The sequence below is a fragment of the Carica papaya genome, chromosome 8 (genome assembly GCF_054855325.1).
Source record: "Carica papaya isolate Zhongbai chromosome 8, ASM5485532v1, whole genome shotgun sequence".
NCBI classification, from domain to species: Eukaryota; Viridiplantae; Streptophyta; class Magnoliopsida; order Brassicales; family Caricaceae; genus Carica; species Carica papaya.
In genome coordinates this window covers 23,587,984-23,606,235 of record NC_142316.1, presented here as the reverse complement: position 1 = coordinate 23,606,235, position 18,252 = coordinate 23,587,984, and the positions used below count along the sequence as shown (strand labels likewise).

Sequence of the window (18,252 nt, the reverse complement as noted above, 5' to 3'; positions counted from 1 at the left end):
AACCATAAATGACATGTCACTTGAAACCTTGATGCCTAGAGGTTAACACAACATGTACGCTTGTAAAAAAAAAAAAAAACCTTATCATCATATTGGACAAGTTTGGAGTAATAAATGTTTAATGATTTAATGCTCAAACATGTGACCCTCACGATGATGTGAATCACCAAGAGTTAAAGACATGCCAAGAAAAAGTGTTTAGTTATTAGTGGAGTAATTATCATCTGCATATCCTTCATGGTTACCAATATGGAAACAAAAAGGTCAATAGAAGAATAATATTAAAAAATAAAATGAGAGAGGTAATACATCGGAATAACATAAAATACACTTAGTAACCTTCAATACTAGGAGATATATGATTTGGCATATTTTTTTACAATAAATGATATGTATGACCTTATAAAGGTTAAATAATTTAATACACTAAATAATTGACAATATCATCATCATATAACTTTTAGTGAGGAAGTAAGGAAGCCATTTGAGTGACGTATTACTCAAATTCTAACATGTTTTTACTGATGCAAGAGATCAAAACTATACCTATATTGAGTAAACTTGAGATTAGTTTTCAAATAATGAAGTTCAAGACTCAAAGATAAGAAAGGATCTTAATGTTTCCTAATAAATTTGAATTTCATAGGGAACATGAATTGATTAACTCAATAAAGAGAGGTTTTTTATCACTAGAATGTCTTTAATAGTTAATTATGCTATTTTAGGTCATTGTTTACCTTGACATGTGGAAAGCTATTTGTATAAGAAAGCTGAAAAGTTGAGACTGTTAAAAAAATTAGAGAGCTAATGAAACTAGGTCACACATGCTGTAACTTACAATCATAATTAGGATATTCAAGGTTAAGGAATACTTGCAGTTACAACATATAAACTTTTTAAGTAAAAAATCCATCAAAAAGGTATTTAATATACCAAGCTACAAAAAGACAAACCTTGAAATGCCATAAGAGATAAATATCATATTATTACATATTTTCTTTATGGGATTGAATGATTTGGAGAAATTAGCTCTCTTTTATGTATCCTTTAGTCATAAAGAATGCCATCAGAATAGTCAATTTTACCATTTGATATTTTCTTTTTGTTCAAAACACTATGATATTGTTGACTATATTTTTAGCACTGGGAAGAGGAACCAAATTTTACTATGGTTGTTAATGAGAACTTGAATCTCATAAAAGACCGCTTATAATATCTTTTGACTTTATAATATGAGGATGATTCTATTTTAAGATAATCAACTTTGACAGATAACTATGCTTAGTTTTTAAAGACAATGGAAGGCCAACAAAACATATTATACGTTGAGGAATAAGAGCTATCAAATCTAATGATGGTAAATTTTTAGGAGAATACTCACGATGTTGACAAGAGATTAAAACTTACAGATGATGAGGCAAGTAATTAAGATTGCTTTAAATTTTAAATAAGGACAAACAGAAGACTTGATGGTGAAGATGTTACAAAAGGAGATTGAAGCATGAAATTTAAAGAGATTAAGAAATGAAACATGTGGATATATATATATTTATATTCATATATATGTTACAGATATAGAGGAATTTGAGATGGTTGCATTTTTTATTTTGAAGATAATGTTAACGAGGTTTATGATAGATGAGGAAATAACTTGAGCAGGAGATAAAGATAAAACATAAATTATCTAGAGTAAATGTGAGAAAAGCCAAATAGAACTTAGTGTCCTTAACTAAAACGAGACCTAATGATCAAAAGTAAAACTTATCTTACTAATTGTTACTTTTTGCCTATACTTAATGTGTTCTTATTAAAATCCATTATACTCACAAGTTGAGAACATAAAAAAAAAAAGCTCACACGAATTGGAGTATACATTTATTTAAGGGCCTAAATGTTAAATTAGCCTATATATTGATTTTAAATATTCGAATTGGTTCATATATAAATTTTTTGCTCTTTTGGTCTACCTGTTGGTCCATATCTATTAAATATCACTAATTTCATTAGTGGGCTTGCCATGTGACAGAAAGCTATATACATGTTTGTTTTTAGTTGGGTAAATTTTTATGTTAAATATCACATGACATCTTATGTATAAGAAGTAAATTAATTTTTAATTTTTTCAGTAAAAATTAAAAACTTAAGAAATTAAAACATAAAAAAATTGCCAAAAATAATAAAAAATTTAGTGTATGAACTAATTTAAATTCTTATAAAAAATAAATGAACTAATTTAGTATTTTATTTTTTTTAAGGAGTAGGAAGATATGGGGGGAATATTTTTGGGGAAGTATAGAAAAATAGTAAAGTACAGGGAGTTTATTTTAGAAATATTAATTTAAAATCAACAACTATCCTTCTGTCCCTTTTCTAGGTGTTCTTAGAATATCCACAAGCACCCAATGAAATGTGAATCCAACAAACCAGCCCCTTAACCTCCATCTCTATCTCCGCTTTCTTCAACTTTCCCATTTAAACATCCTCCATTACCCGACAAAATTTGCAGAATCAAAGAAGCCGATACATATATATATTCATTTCATTTTTTTTAAAGAATCCTCATTCCGAAAATTTTTGAAATAAAAAATATCAAAAGACGAACTCTCTCTCAGTCTCTCTCTTTCTTTCTCTCTACTAAAAAGCATCTGCTCCCACACTGTACACTGTTCTCGCTGCTTGCTCTCTCTCTCTCTCTCTCTCTCTCTCTCTCTCTCTCTCTCTCTGAGTTTCACTCTGATTTCTCCTCGTATCATCTCTATAGCTTCCTAGACTGAGGTTTAAGGTTTTATAATTATAATGTGAAACCCTAGCTAGAGAATTTTAGTTAGGGTTTTGCAGAGATCCATTGAAAACCAAATTGCTGTTTAGTCGAGATGGGGAACTGTTGCAGATCTCCGGCTGCTGTTGCCAGAGAGGATGTGAAATCAAACTTCTCAGGTCACGATCACGGCAGGAGAGACTCCGGCGCGGGTAAGAAGGCACCGATCACGGTCCTCAATGGTGTTCCCAAGGAAAACATTGAAGAGAAGTACCTGGTGGACCGTGAGCTCGGTCGGGGCGAGTTCGGGGTCACTTACCTATGTATCGACCGTGCCTCGCGGGAATTACTGGCCTGCAAGTCGATCTCAAAGAGGAAGCTGAGAACCGCTGTGGACATTGAGGATGTGAGAAGGGAGGTGGCAATAATGAAGCATTTGCCGAGGAACTCCAGCATTGTGAGCTTGAAGGAGGCTTGCGAGGATGACAATGCAGTGCATTTGGTGATGGAGCTATGTGAGGGAGGCGAGCTCTTTGATCGGATTGTGGCCAGGGGCCACTACACGGAACGAGCGGCCGCGGCGGTGACCAGAACTATTGTGGAGGTCGTGCAGCTTTGCCATAAGCATGGCGTGATTCACAGGGACTTGAAGCCTGAGAATTTTCTGTTTGCCAACAAGAAGGAAAACTCGCCTTTGAAGGCTATTGATTTCGGCTTGTCTATATTCTTCAAGCCAGGTGAGGTGGTACTTGAATTTTAGGCAGTCTTCAGGTTTCTTGTCCTCGTACACTCTTTAATCTTATAAGGCTCAGTTTCACGGTAGAAAATTCAGTTTGTCCTTTATACATCATTCCAATATATTTTGATATACCCTCTCCAGTAAGTTCCTATTGGCTTCTAGATTTACAGTAGAATCTGTTTATTATTTATTTATATTCAGCTTAGGCTTGTTATTTTTGAAACGAGGAAAGGTGAACATGATGTAAGGTGACATTGTTGCTTATGTTTCTTTGTGTTTGATTTTTGTTGTCGGGTTTTATTTGTTTGGTTATCTTTTTAATTTATATCTTTTTGTATCTACGTAGAAATTCAGTTTGTGCTTCATACATCATTCCAGTATAATGATATATCCTTCGCCAACTTGCTATTGGCTTCTAGACTTACAGTAGAATCTGTTTGTTATTTATTTATATTCAGCTTAGACTTGTCATTTTTGAAATGAGGAAAGGTGAACGGATGTAAGGTGACATTGTTGCTTCTGTTTCTTTGTGATTGATTGTTGTTGTCTGTGGTTTTATTTGTTTGATTATCTTTTTAGTTTACATATTTTCAAATATATGTTCAAATTTCAGAGAGTGTCAGTGTTAATAGGTCTTAAAGTTATTAGGTGCTAAGCTGGGATGTTTAGAGTCCAAAAATTGCAGTTCAAGAGTGATTTAGGAAAATTCTTAAAAAAAAAGTGATTTGGGTGCATACAATTCAAGAGAGGATGAAATGAAGCTGAACAAAGTAGGAGAGTAAAATTAACATTTAGAGCACCAGTCTTTTAGTTGTCTTGTGTAATTGTAATTGAGTTTGAATATCTAGCCGTACATAATTGTAATTGTAACAATCAAATGGTGTTCTTCGATCAACGTGAAATCCTTTGGTTGCTTCATCTATCTTGGAGTAACTTATTAACTTTGTGTGTGATGCAACTTGTATCCCTTCTAATTATTCAAGGGCTCCTGATTGGAAAAGATTTCATTGGTTTCATTTGGATGTTTCCATTGGCTGTAACATCCATTCTCATTTATAGTTTGTAGATATCTCCTGATTCAATGACCATGGGTTTGGCATGGTATAACAGCCTGTGCTTTATGAAGTTGTTGTTGTTTTCGTAGCCAAAACATTTCATGGTAGATGTTATACTGTAGGTAGATTGCCTTCTTCAACTACTCTTTTTGGGCGATTGATGTGAACATTTAATGGGATTCTTTGCAGAAGTATGGATTCCCTGGTTGTGGACCACCTTGTTGCTTTCCTAGTTATCTGTAGTTTGTAGATATTTTTTGATACCTAGATAGTGAGAAGCTGAACTTTGGAGAAGATGTAGGCTTGAGGAAATCATGTTCACTTGCCTTGAGAATGGTTCATTAGGCCTTTTTCCCTCCTTTCTTTTCCTTTCATACATGCATTGCTGATTTGTACTTTCTCTCCTGATGCTTAAGTAATTTAAAAATTTTCAGGTGAGAGATTCTCTGAGATTGTTGGAAGTCCGTATTACATGGCTCCTGAGGTGCTAAAGCGAAATTATGGGCCAGAAATAGATATCTGGAGTGCAGGAGTTATTCTTTATATTTTGTTGTGTGGAGTTCCACCATTTTGGGCTGGTAAGCAGATTTATTCTCGCTTCTCTTTATCTCTGTGTCTCCCCTGTGTGCATGCACAATGGATATGGAGTTGAGAGCATGCATGCGCAATCTGAAGTGTTAACTTCTTTTTGTTTTTTTGTTTTTTGTTTTTTTGCAAACAAAAGTTCAGCAATTAATCCTTTTAAGCTAGTTAGGTATTTCCTCATGTTTTAACATAGTTGTTTTTTCAATGCAGAATCTGAACAAGGGGTTGCACAGGCCATTCTTCGTGGATTGATCGATTTTAAACGTGATCCATGGCCAAATATTTCAGAGAGTGCCAAGAATTTAGTTAGACAAATGTTGGAACCAGACCCAAAGCTTCGACTAACCGCGAAGCAAGTACTTGGTATTTTACATATCTTTCCTGCTGCTTTGCATTTTACTTGGTGTTTGAGTTCATGTGCATTACTTTTATCTTTTGCTGCTATTGGTAGATGGGTGTAGCATTGAGGTAGAATGGTAATAATTGTGGTTTTTCTTCGGTTGAGGCCCATTATTAATATTTTTCAGTGGGATGATAAGTTTGTTGTCTGGTACAGCTGTATTTAGGTTTCTTTGCTGCCCCATTTCGTTCAATTCTTATTTAATTCCTGTTGTATTCACTTAAATACTAGATAAAGGAAGAAAATAACCGGACAATGGAGGGATTATCATGAGGGTTGTGTGCTGGAATGTCAATGGGCAAGGTAGTGTGCTCAAGAGGAAAAAAATAAAAGAGATTTTGGGGAGAGCTAGTGCCAAATGCGGTTATGATTCAGTATACAAAAAAAAGTGATTGATAGGGTGTTTATTTGTAGCACTTAGGATAGTCATTTCAGGGATTGGGTAGCTATCCCCTTCTTTGGTGCTTTTGGGGGGATCTTGATCATTTGGGACACTAAATACGCCACGAAAGTTGACTTGATTGAGATGACCTACTTACTTTCAGTGCTATTGGACATTAAAGGCAAGGGTTCCTGGTGGTTTTGAGTGTACACGAACCCACTGGACATAGAACCAGGTCCTTTTTCAGGAGGAACTGTATTACTTAGCAGACTTATATAACCCTTCCTGGTGTATTGGATGAGATTTTAATGCATGTTGGTTTCAAGAGAAAGTTGGGGGAGGGCCTATCAGGTTGTTTGGAAGTTGGAAAAGAATGGAAAATTCACTGTTTCTTCTTATTACAATTATTTTATGTGATATGGGAGCTGTGAATAGACTGGTATTTCCAGCAAAGCTAATCTGGAAGACCAAAATTCCACCTAGAATTGCTTTTTTTGCGTGGGAGGCGTGCTGGGAAAGAATTTTAACTATGGACAGTTTGAAAATCATGGGCAGAATCATTGTTAACAGGTGTTACTGCTGTCTTAAGCCTGGGGAGACGTGTAACTACCTACTGTTATGGTGTCCCACTGCATATAATTTATGGTGTACGATTTATGGTTTATTAGGAATTAACTAGGTCATTTCGGGTTCGGTCGAACGGGAAATTTGGGCGTGGGATGGTTTCTATGTAAAAAGAATATGAAAAACATTATTTCTTTGATTTTTTTTTTGGGTCATTTGGAAAGAGAAAAATAAGAGAACTTTTGATAGTGTTGAAAGTAGTATTAATAGACTAATAGATAGGTGGATATATTTATTCAGGTTGATTATGCTTAGTCATGATATCACTAGTGACGTGGATTTTGGGGATATCATTAACATATTAACTTCTATGTAAATGCTTTTGTACATGGGTGGTACCCTTGTCCTTTTGGTACCATTATTAATACATATTTTACACTTTTTATTTCAAAAAAAAAGAGAAAGTTGGGGGAGGAGGGGAGGAAGTAGGATGGCCACGTTTACGAAAACTTTTAACACTTTCATCAAGGAGTGTGGGCTAAGGGATTTACCTTTTGACAATTGTCAATTGCCTGGTTTATTGATAGATAGGGAATTGTTTCCTTGCACTTGGATCATTTCGTAATTTCCCAAAATGGGAAGACAACTTCCTCGATTTGGTACAGGAAGTGCTATCGCGACTTGTTTCTTATCATTTTCCTATTCTTCTTGAATCACAGCGAATCAAATGAGGGCCAACCCCTTTTTGGTTCAAAAATTTGTAGTTACAACACCCGAGCTTCAAAGAGGTGGCGAAAGAAGGTTGGAAGGATGAGAATGGATCAAGTTAGGAAGGGTTTAGCTTCATGCATAAATTAAATTTCAGTCTTCAGCTCTGCCCCTCATAGATGAGCACCATGTCAAGCTCGTTCTTAAGGTCTAATGATCCCCTTTTATTTATCCTCAGAGATGATACCTTCTACTACCAATTTGTCAAAGGTTTTCATCTCCTCCAACATACCTGCCTTCTTCAATGGGTTAGGGAAGGAGATGCTAACACTTGCCTATTCCATAGAGTGGTAATTAGGCGAAGAAGGAAGAGCACCATTAAGGAATTAGCACTTGATAATGGAATTGTGAAGAGAATCAGTGAGGGTATTGGGAGGGCGATCGCTCGATATTTCCAGGTGCTCTGCGCAGAAGAAGATAAGCATAGACCTTTCATTTTTGAGAGGTTAGAGAGACCATTTGAGGAAGAAGAAATTAGGAAAGTTGTTTGAGAGTTAGATAATGGCAAGGCACTTGGTTTAGGTAGGTCCAGCCTAGAGTTCTTCAAGGAGTGTTGGGATGGGATCAATGTGGACTCATCTAGAGTTTATGAGGAGTTCTTCACTGGTGGTAAAATATGGAAGAGCATGAACTCTACCTTTATTACCTTAGTCCCAAAAAAAGATAAATCTAGAAAGGTGTATGACTTTCAGGCAATCAGCTTGGTGACTAGCATTTACAAAATCTTTTATTTATTTTTTTAATTTATAAATACTGTGTTTACGGAATCATAATAAAGGTATTGTCAATTAGTATTAGCGAGTCTCTTGATTCTACGATCTCCATTAGTCAGAGTGCCTTTGTCGGAGACAGACAGATCCTAGATGCTTCCTTTGCAGCCGATGAGATTGTGGATTACATAAGAAGATGTAAATATAATGGATTGGTGTTGCTAGGTTTCGAGAAAGCCTAAGACTAAGTTAATTGGAGTTTCTTGGATAGGGTCATGGAAAGAAGGGGATTCAATGATAGATGGAGGAAATAGATCTAGGCTTGCCTTTTTTCTTTCTTGTTTGTGGCACCAGTTAATGGAAAACCTCAAGAATGGGTACAGGCCTCTAGAAGGTAAGACAAGGCGATCCACTTTTTCCTTTCTTTTTTACTGTTGTCAGGGATGTTTTGAGTAGGATGTTGACAATGGCTAGAAGGAGAGGATATGTTAGGGGGTTGAAAGTTGGGTTGGATAGGGTTGAAGTTTGGCATGTACAGTTTGCTGATGATATGGTTCTCATCTTGCAAAATAACAGTCAATCCATTTTTAGGGTTCTTATTCTTATTCAGGTTTTCAACGCTATATCGGGCTTAAAGATCAATTTGGGTTAAAATGATCTTATTAGAATCAATGTGGAAGATGACACTTAAGAAGATCTAGTGAGGGTGATTGGTTGCCGCAAGTTGGAGTGATTTTTCGTTTATCTAGGGGTCCCCTGGGGTGGTAAACCGCAAAGTAGGTCTTTTTGGGATAGAGTAGAAAACAAGGTCTTTAAGCATTTAGAGAGTTGGAAGGTTGGTCTATTTACATTAGGAGGTAGGGTCCCATTGATTCAGGCATGTCTTTCTAATATCCCTACTTTACTACTTATCTCTGTTTAGGATGCCTTGTGGGATTGTTGATAGAATAGAGAGTCATATGAGAAGGTTCCTTTGGTTGGGTATTGGTGAAGAAAGTAGGGACCAACTAGTCAATTGGGAGATATGTTGCAAATCTAATAGTTCAGAAGGTCTGAGGATCGGAAATCTTAGATTAAAAAACTTATCTCTATTAGTTAAATGGATATGGCAATTCTTGAGAGAACTGGATTCCTTGTGGCATCGGGTGGTTAAACAAATTCACGAGAGTGAGAGGGATAGATGGGACGTCAAAGCAGGTAGGTGTTTTATTCATCATAGTCCCTAGAAAGCCATCTTTCAAAACCTACCTAATATTCCTTCTTCACACTTGGATACAAGTGGGAGATTGCTCTAGCTTGAGGTTTTGGGAAGACTGATGGTTGGGCTCCCAATCTTTACCTACTCAATTCCCAAGGCTCTACAGTTTATCACTTAGACACCAAGCACAAATATCCTGTTTTACAACAACTTCCCATGGTCGGACATCTTGGAACTTTCATTTATCTCACGACCTCTTCAACAAGGAGACTTTCAACGTTAACCTTATTGGACCTATTGGCACCTATCACTTTGTCCTCCCAGCCTAATCAAAGATTGTGGACCTTGTAGTCTTCAGGTATTTTCACTTGTAAATCCCTCTTTCTACATCTTGTCAGCGCCCCTACTAATAACTCTATTGCCTAGGCATCTGGAAGGCTCCTGTTCCTTCTAAGTTGAAGCTTTTTACTTGGATTGCTATTCATCAAAAGCTAAACACTAATGATCTGCTCCAAGTTCATTGCCCTTATCGGTCCCTCTCTCTGAATGTATGTGTAATGTGCTTTAGGGGTGGGGAAACTCATGCTCATGTGTTTCTCCATTGTGAAATTGCCCGAAAATTATGGATGGGCATTTTTAATTATTTGGTTGTTGTTGGGTGTCACCTGCAACTGTGAAGACTTTCCTAAGCATTTCTATCAATGAGAGAGGAGTGAGGAGAGAAGCTCTACCACTGTGGCAAGGTATCTTCTTTGCTTGTCTTTGGTGCAATTGGTTCACTCGCAACTCGACTATCTTTAACAACGGACACACTTCCTACACTAAACTTGGGAGAGGGTTACTTTTTTGGCTACCCTATAGGTCAAAACGCATGGTCACCTCTGAGACATTAGCATTTATGTTCTCCATGGAAGATGGGATGTTTTTATTAAAAGCCTGTAGCCCTGTTTGTTTGTCTTTCCTTCTCTTGCCCTCTCCCTCTGGGTTTTCTCTGTATCTTTTGGAGGATGTCTTATTCTCCTATCCCGTAATTTCATTCTCTTTCTCAATAAAGTCTTCTTCTTTTGTCCCAAAAAAAATTTTTTTTATGGTTACTAGATCATTTTTTTTTGGTGGTAAACTTCACCCTAGCTTAAGATTTTTTTGACAAAAAAAGAAATACTATTAAGAGAGCAAACACATTAATCCTCGTATGCGATTGTCTGAAATAAGAAAAAAGGAAAATGAGAAAGAAAGAGAATAAAAAATGTAATCAATAGAGAATCACAATCTACCCATTTGCAAACTAGCTAAAGAGACATCCATAAAATGCCTATGCACCTTAGCCAGGAAAAGGAGAAAGAAAATGAAAAAAAAAAAAATCAAAATCATCATAGCCTAGTGGATTTGCAAACTAGCCCAAGAGACATCCTAAAAGCCAGCCCACTAGGAAGCAAAGAAAGTTATTATATCCTAGAACTGGAGGGGAAAGAAATTAGTCTTTGAATAGTCTAGCATTTCTCTCCGACCATAACACTTACAACCAGCGAAAAGATTTTTTCTCCATTCTGCCAATCCTTCTCTTTCCTAAGCCCCCCAAAAGGAAGAAAAGATAGAAGCACTTAAGAGAAGGGAGAGCGACCCACATAACATTGGAAGTATCAAACAACCTTGTCTAGAGTGCTCACGCTACATTGCAATTGCAAACAGAGGTGATTTAGCCTTCTTGTAGAAAACAACGCTTGTTAGAGTAATGAGCATGATTTGGCCTGCATTCATGAAGCAAATTATTTGTGTTGAACCTATTAAAAATAGTTGTCTAAACAAAAGCTTTTGCATTGAGTGAGCATTTATCTTCCAAAAAGCATTGGTGGCGCCACACTTTAATTGGTAGAACTGCGAGTGAGACAGGTAAAGAATTTGCAGGTGTAGAATCTTGAACAGTCAAAAGTCCATAATCTGTCATCATGAAACAGTAAGGCTCCAGGATGTTAAGGAATGGGATCATGTCGCGAGTTTTCCGTCATTAAGGTTTCTAGAAAGGGGCTTCTTACTTTCCAAACAGATCCTTCTACATCTATATATAAACGCTGGTTTATCAAGAATACGCAAGAAAAGCACTTCGAATTGTTGATTCATTGCCAGAGATGGCTTAGAACCAGTAGTTCATTATCTAATGGATTTTTCCGTTCTAATACTCCATCCAAGCGTTATCAGTATTTATCAAATTTGTTCCTATCTAACGGAATGCTATTGGATCAAATGACAAAGACATTGTTGAGAAAAAGATGGCTTTTCCTGGATGAAATGAAAATTGGATTCATGTAACCGGAGAAAGGTTTCCCATTACTTAGCCGGAAAGATATGTGGCCATGAGATAGGGATTAAGTGGAATGGAATTGACTAGGTGGTAGAGTCGTGGAAACACCTGTTTTTTTCCATATTTTGGACCTTAGCTCCATAGTACAATATGCTACTGCTGAAACATAGAAAAATTTAAATATTAGATCAAAACACTATGTATGGATGGTATGAACTGCCTAAACAAGAATTCTTGAACAGCGAACAAGCAGAGCTATTACTCACTACATCAAAAAATTTCCATTAATGAAAGATGTAAATCCATTGGAAAATAAAAAATATGCATGTCGGATGAAATGGTTGTTGCTATCTACCCTAATAACGAATCATTGGTTTAACTGAATAACTAAATAAAATAAATAGATCTTTCTCTTCGTCTTAGGTCGATGGATCTTCTCAATTGGAAGATCTCCTATATGGATAATACACATTCTAGTTGACCAAGCCTAATTCTAATTGTTTTGTTCCGAAACAAAGATATCTACGGGGTGGTTCGCCCTATTCAGATATTCACGACCAAGAAGGACTGGATTCTCTTTCGGATAGGTCCTGAAAGTAGAAGAAAGACTAGAATGCCACCAGACGTCTATTATTGAATTCACCCGACCCGATAGTACCAATTTTGTTTTGGGAACGTCCAGTGCCAAAGTCACCGAATGGGTAAGTTGACAATCCCTAAAACGGAATGTGTAATGTACTTTATCTGCTGGGTTACGCGGGCGCGGGGGGGCATTTTACCAGAGATTTATATTGTATCAATCTACCATTGTGTGATTCCTGTTGAAGCATATTCCTGTAATAGGATCGCCCTTGGTAGAGTTATTACGCGGAAGTGCTAGTGTGGGACAATCCACTTTGACCCGTTTTTATAGTTTACATACTTTTGTATTACCTCTTCTGATTGTCGTATTTATGTTAATGCATTTCCTGATGATACGTAAGTAAGGTATTTCTGGTCCTTTATAGAGAATAGAGAATATAGATAGAGAAATATAAATCATAGATATTTGTAATTAATCATTTATCTTATTACTTTGGGAAGGAACAATAGTATTTTATTGCTACAAATATGGATTATTGAAAATAAAATAAGACATGTATTTGGATATTTCCCTTCAACTCCACAATATTGTATTATTTATTTGACATGAATAGTTGAAGGGAATTCTATAAAGAGAAAATGTATTATGGGAGTGTGTGACTTGAACTATTGATTGGGCCGTGCAGAAATATGCTTTTATCTGCTACATTGGAATTCACAATCAAATGTGTCTTTGTTCCAACCTCCGTGTAAGCCCCATACAGAGGATAGGCTGGTTCGTTTGAAGAGAATCTTTTCTATGATCAGACTCGACGACGTCATGTCGTGCATGAGCAGGCTCCGTAAGATCTAGTAGAATAAGTGATGTGGCATAATCATAATTCAGATTATGTTTTTAGTTATGTTTTACTTATTTAATAGAATAATTAATAATTGTAAATGCGTTCATTTCCTTTGCATCGACCCGATTTATAATACTATCGGAGTGAAATACGGGATCTAAAGAAAAGTAGAGGCTAAACTATATTAGTAACAAGTAAACCCTTTATATGTGAAAAATCTCAATATATTTGGAAATTAAGAGTGAATCGCAAGGTCTGAGACGACCCATAAAGTACGAAATCATGATCAACTTTGTAAGCTGACTTGGGTATTGAGCATTTACTTGTAAGAATTGAATTCCTCACAATGGCTAGTTACCACAAGTTCATAACCAGGAATCGGGTAAATTATTTCTTACATGTAGAATAATTGATATATGTGTGGATAACATATATATATATATATATTTTTATATATGTTTTCATTTAGTTTGGTTGATTTTTGCTCGAGCTGGATGATGAAAAATTATCATGTCCAGTTCCTTCGGGGAATGGATTTATAAGAATTCATCTATCCCAATAACAAAAAAACCTGACTTGAATGATCCTGTATTAAGAGCTAAATTGGCTAAAGGTATGGGTCATAATTATTATGGGGAACCCGCATGGCCCAATGATCTTTTATATATTTTTCCAGTAGTAATTCTCGGTACTATTGCCTGTAACGTAGGCTTAGCGGTTTTAGAGCCATCAATGATTGGTGAACCTGCAGATCCATTTGCAACTCCTTTGGAAATATTACCTGAATGGTATTTCTTTCCCGTATTTCAAATACTTTGTACAGTACCCAACAAATTATTGGGTGTTCTTTTAATGGTTTCAATACCCGCGGGGTTCTTAGAAACAGACCACGAAATTGGAGATGGAAGCATTGTGACAAAGGAAAAGGGTTAGAGGTGTGGGAAATGACTGGCTGAAGGGAGATTGCTAATCTAATCCAGGTGTATTCCCAAAACAAGATACGGGAACCACCATTCATTCTTAATCAAATGAAGGGAATTAAAAGATCATAAAGCTGAAATAAAAATGGAAGAAAACTTCTTGCCTGGTATCTATTGGGAAATGAATTTCTAATTCTTAACTATTGAAGTAGGACTTTTAATTCCCTCCGTTTGAAGTAGGGCCTCTAAATCCTATATTGAATTCCTAGTAACTGATATAGGAATTAAGTTTCATCTCCAATTGATTTAATATAGGAGTGAAATTGATTCAAACATGAAAGTGATCATGCTATTGTGCAATTGTACGTATCAAGGATATTTTATTCATTTAAGTAAAGGAATAGGATGATAACTGACTACGAATTTAACAAAATAGGCTGTCATAGCTTTGAGATGATCTATAGCTATATTCCTGGAGGTCATAATTCTTTAACTGTTGTGGAACCCAACCGAAGAGGTTGAAGTGGGAAGTGGCCGCTTCAATGCTATATGAGATTAGAGCTTGGAAAGATCTTTCAAGGGTCTAAAGAAATAAATAACCATGGCCCGTATTCCTCTTTTCTTTTCTGGATGGTATTGAAAGAGAGGAATCATACGGTTTTTGAGGGGCTGCAACATGTTTAGTAGGTCCTGTGATTCTAAGTCGTAAATGGTAAACATTTGTTTTAGAGGTGACACTCTTACTTTTGATGGATAGCTTGTTGATGTGTTAGATTTTATTATTTGTAATATTTACTCTTTGTTATTCGGTTGCGTTCCCTTGGTGCCTTGCCAATAATAATTTTATTTTTATAACAGACGGCTGAAAATAATCTTCTAACTGTAACGTTTTTACATTTCCTGTTAGGATTAGATGTGTTTTTCCTAATTTCTACATTCTATCTTCATACAGAGCATCCATGGCTCCAAAATGCTAAAAAGGCCCCAAATGTCCCACTAGGAGATGTTGTGAAGTCAAGGCTAAAGCAATTTTCAATGATGAACAGATTCAAGAGAAAAGCCTTGAGGGTTGGTGTTGACTGTGGAGAGTTTTCTTCTCTAAATTTTACAATTATGATATGTCAGAAGTATCTTATACTGTGTTTCCGGTAGGTTATTGCCGAATTCTTATCCAGTGAAGAAGTAGAAGACATTAAAGAAATGTTCAAGAAGATGGATGTTGATAATGATGGTATTGTTTCCATTGAAGAGTTGAAAGCTGGACTTCGAAATTTTGGTTCCCAGCTTGCAGAATCAGAAGTTCAGATGCTTATTGAAGCTGTGAGTAATGCTTTTGCTTCAAATTTTTGGTTTTATAAGCAGCAGTTCTACCTTGACATCAGCAAAATGCATTTTATATTTTGAGACTCCAGAATGTTTCCACTGGTTATAATATCTTCTTGTCATGTTAATCAAGGTATATGATCTCTGCAAATCCGTAAAGACTGTAGATATGCCAAATGATATAATAAACATCACATGGACAACTATTTATTAAAGTAGTGCCATAGCTCATAAAAATGCTCTTGCATGTGGATTATATGGATCATTGACAGAGTATCTTGACTAAAGCTATTTGGGCATTCTTTATACTGAATAACTGCACGGATTCCTCAAAATGTTTTATGGAATTAATCTTACATTAGTAATTATTTGTACATCCATGGTCTCCTTGAAGACGTCCGATAAAATTTGGAAAGATACAGAAAAAATTGGCACGGTCTCTTTTCAACATGCACAAATCGACAAATACATTCATGAACTGTTCTTGGTAATGCTAACTAGATTTATTTTTTATGCATCCCTAAAGGAATGCGAAATATTTGGATTTCTCGAGGTGGCTTAGAGAGTAAAGATTAATTCTGTTTTCAAGTACAAAATTGTTTTCATTGTTACTACAAAAATATGTATATAATATGATAGTATTGCAACATATATATATATTCATAATCATCAGGTCTTGAATTACTTGATTCAAGAACTAAGAAGTGAAGCCCAATAATACTACCTTCTTAGAAGTTGTATTGCACTTCAAACTTTTACCTTCTTCCATGTCTAATCTTCTCATGATTGTGAGGTGCTTCCCTCAGGAGTTTTGGAGAGAGAATTAGGTTAGGAGAACAAGTTTCTTGAGTATGGCAGGAACTGTTCTTCAAATAGACTCTATATCTCACTTGAACTCTGTAGTTCTTTTTTTGACCAAACATGAATTCTGTATTTTATCTACGGATGTTCAGAATCCTTGTTATTTTGCTAGATTCTTATCCCTCAGTAACTGACAATTCGATCAAGATCCACCACTCATATAAGCAGACTGCAGGTTTTGGTCCATAGTCTGGCCTGAACATTTATGTGTTTGATAGAAGAGAGACTAAAATTGTGATTTTCAGAGGGTTTTGGTTGTTGATGGCCTAATGCTTTCTGGCAGTAAGTTGTTGGTGAATGCATCACATATATGAAGAGCACCTGAAATGCTTGATGAGTTTAGTTTCTGCAAGCTACTGTTGTATGGCAGCTTATTCTTTAGGTTGTCAATGATATTTCTATCAGTGGTGAGGCAGGTCTGCCACCTCTTTACTTTGTTTCTTATATATACTGATTATTCAACATGTGGTTATGGAAGCTGTTATTAGCTGATAAGAAAATCCTGTTAGATCGGTGGACTCCAAGCTTTTAGATGTCTGGAATTTTAAATTTTTTTAATGTAAAAGTGAAGACATGTGGGACATGCAAGGATATGATGGTTTGTTCCATTATAGATAATACATATTCTCATAGGTAAGACTTAACAATTAACAGATGGAGAAGATTGCACAAAATTCATTACTTCATGCAATTGTTGTTGTTGATGTTTTGTATACTTGTCCTGTTGTGCATGCGGCAGAAGCACATTCTAACAGGATACCATAACATTTGATGGGGAGTCATATCTTGGTTTAATTGAATTATCTTGTGTGGACATGCTTTTATGGGTTTTCTGGAAAATGGATTTTTATGTGTTGTCAACAGGTGGACGCTGGTGGTAAAGGAACATTGGACTATGGGGAATTTGTTGCTGTTTCTCTCCACCTTCAAAGAATGGCAAATGACGAGCATCTTCACAAGGCTTTCTCCTATTTTGACAAGGACGGCAATGGTTACATTGAGCCAGATGAGCTGAGGGATGCTTTAATGGAAGATGGAGCAGATGATTGTACTAATGTAGCAAATGACATATTCCAAGAAGTAGACACAGATAAGGTGAAGATCTCAATGTTGTAATTGAATACAGTTCAGATTCAGCAGGTTTAAATCTGATATACTTGTTTAATCAAAACAGGATGGGCGAATCAGCTATGATGAATTCGCAGCAATGATGAAAACTGGAACAGATTGGAGAAAGGCATCCCGCCATTACTCCAGAGGGAGATTCAACAGTCTGAGCATGAAGTTGATGAAGGACGGTTCTCTGAACTTGGGGAGTGAACAGAACATATAAAGGTGTGTTTTCAACTCATCTATGGAAGAAAAGAAAGTTACAGACGACTCCCTGTACATCTTCAACGTTCTTCCTCTTGTGATTATTTGTTAGACTGTCCATGATTTAATGGGTTATCTTCTTTCGACAAGGATCATGCTGGCCGAGTAGATATTAATTCTCTGCTAATGTTAATTGTCTAGAACACCTTGTGGCCATGGTACAGCATGTATGATTCTGTGTTCCTTCCACTTCGACCTTCAATGATTTTTTCTCGTTTTTGTTTTTGTTGTTGACAATGCGGGATTGATGAGTGTAGTATATTGTTGTAGTGAGATAGCTTTTCGGATCCAGTACGTACCAATATGTGCCTTTGCATGCGCTGAAGAGAATGTATATTTGTATATTGAATCACATTTATGAGATCCAATATCTCATTTATGCTCTTAGTGCACCTTACCATTCGTTCCTGGATAAAACATTGTCAACTTAATGCTACTTCACGAATTACATGCATATACACCGGACGCTTGTCACTAATATCACAAACTCCTCCTTAGGTAGGTTATATTTACATGGCAAATCATAATGAACTCCCATATTTTATTGTGCTTATATATATATGGTTAATTTGTCACACGATTCTTACAAAAATAACAAGGAGGCAGAAGTGGCTAAGAAAGTACACATTAATCTTGGGGCTTGTACCTCACCCAAAATATATTCAAACAAAAAGTTTCAGGGCTTATCTTGTATTTGTGCATCTTGAAAGAAACTTAAGCCGACGACTATCGTTTTCCTTTAAGTTGGGCCTATTGAAGAGGTTGCAGCGCCTCGTATTGTCTAAAATAAACTTAGGCCAACTGGATTATTTATTATTATTATTTTTACTTTATTCGTTTAATTCGAGAGAAAAATAGACTATAACAAATATTTAGCAAGTTTTTGAAGTAT

General features: G+C 36.0%; 1 protein-coding gene across 1 annotated transcript; it reads left to right on the top strand.

The window, feature by feature from the left end:
- Nucleotides 1-2,396: 2,396 nt before the first annotated feature.
- On the top strand, nt 2,397-17,747 carry CPK13 (calcium-dependent protein kinase 13). Its single transcript, XM_088210171.1, has 7 exons — nt 2,397-3,500; nt 4,992-5,130; nt 5,348-5,500; nt 14,755-14,870; nt 14,955-15,122; nt 16,851-17,081; nt 17,161-17,747. Exons 1-7 carry the CDS (start codon nt 2,874-2,876, stop codon nt 17,317-17,319), a joined length of 1,593 nt encoding a protein of 530 aa, XP_088066297.1. The 5' UTR covers nt 2,397-2,873; the 3' UTR covers nt 17,320-17,747.
- Nucleotides 17,748-18,252: the final 505 nt, after the last annotated feature.

Coding starts and splice junctions, on each gene's coding strand:
- CPK13 (XM_088210171.1), top strand. CDS start 2,874: ATGGGGAACTGTTGCAGATCTCCGGCTGCTGTTGCCAGAGAGGATGTG. Junction 3,501..4,991: donor TATTCTTCAAGCCAGGTGAG/GTGGTACTTGAA, acceptor TTTTCAGGTGAG/AGATTCTCTGAGATTGTTGG. Junction 5,131..5,347: donor AGTTCCACCATTTTGGGCTG/GTAAGCAGATTT, acceptor TTTTCAATGCAG/AATCTGAACAAGGGGTTGCA.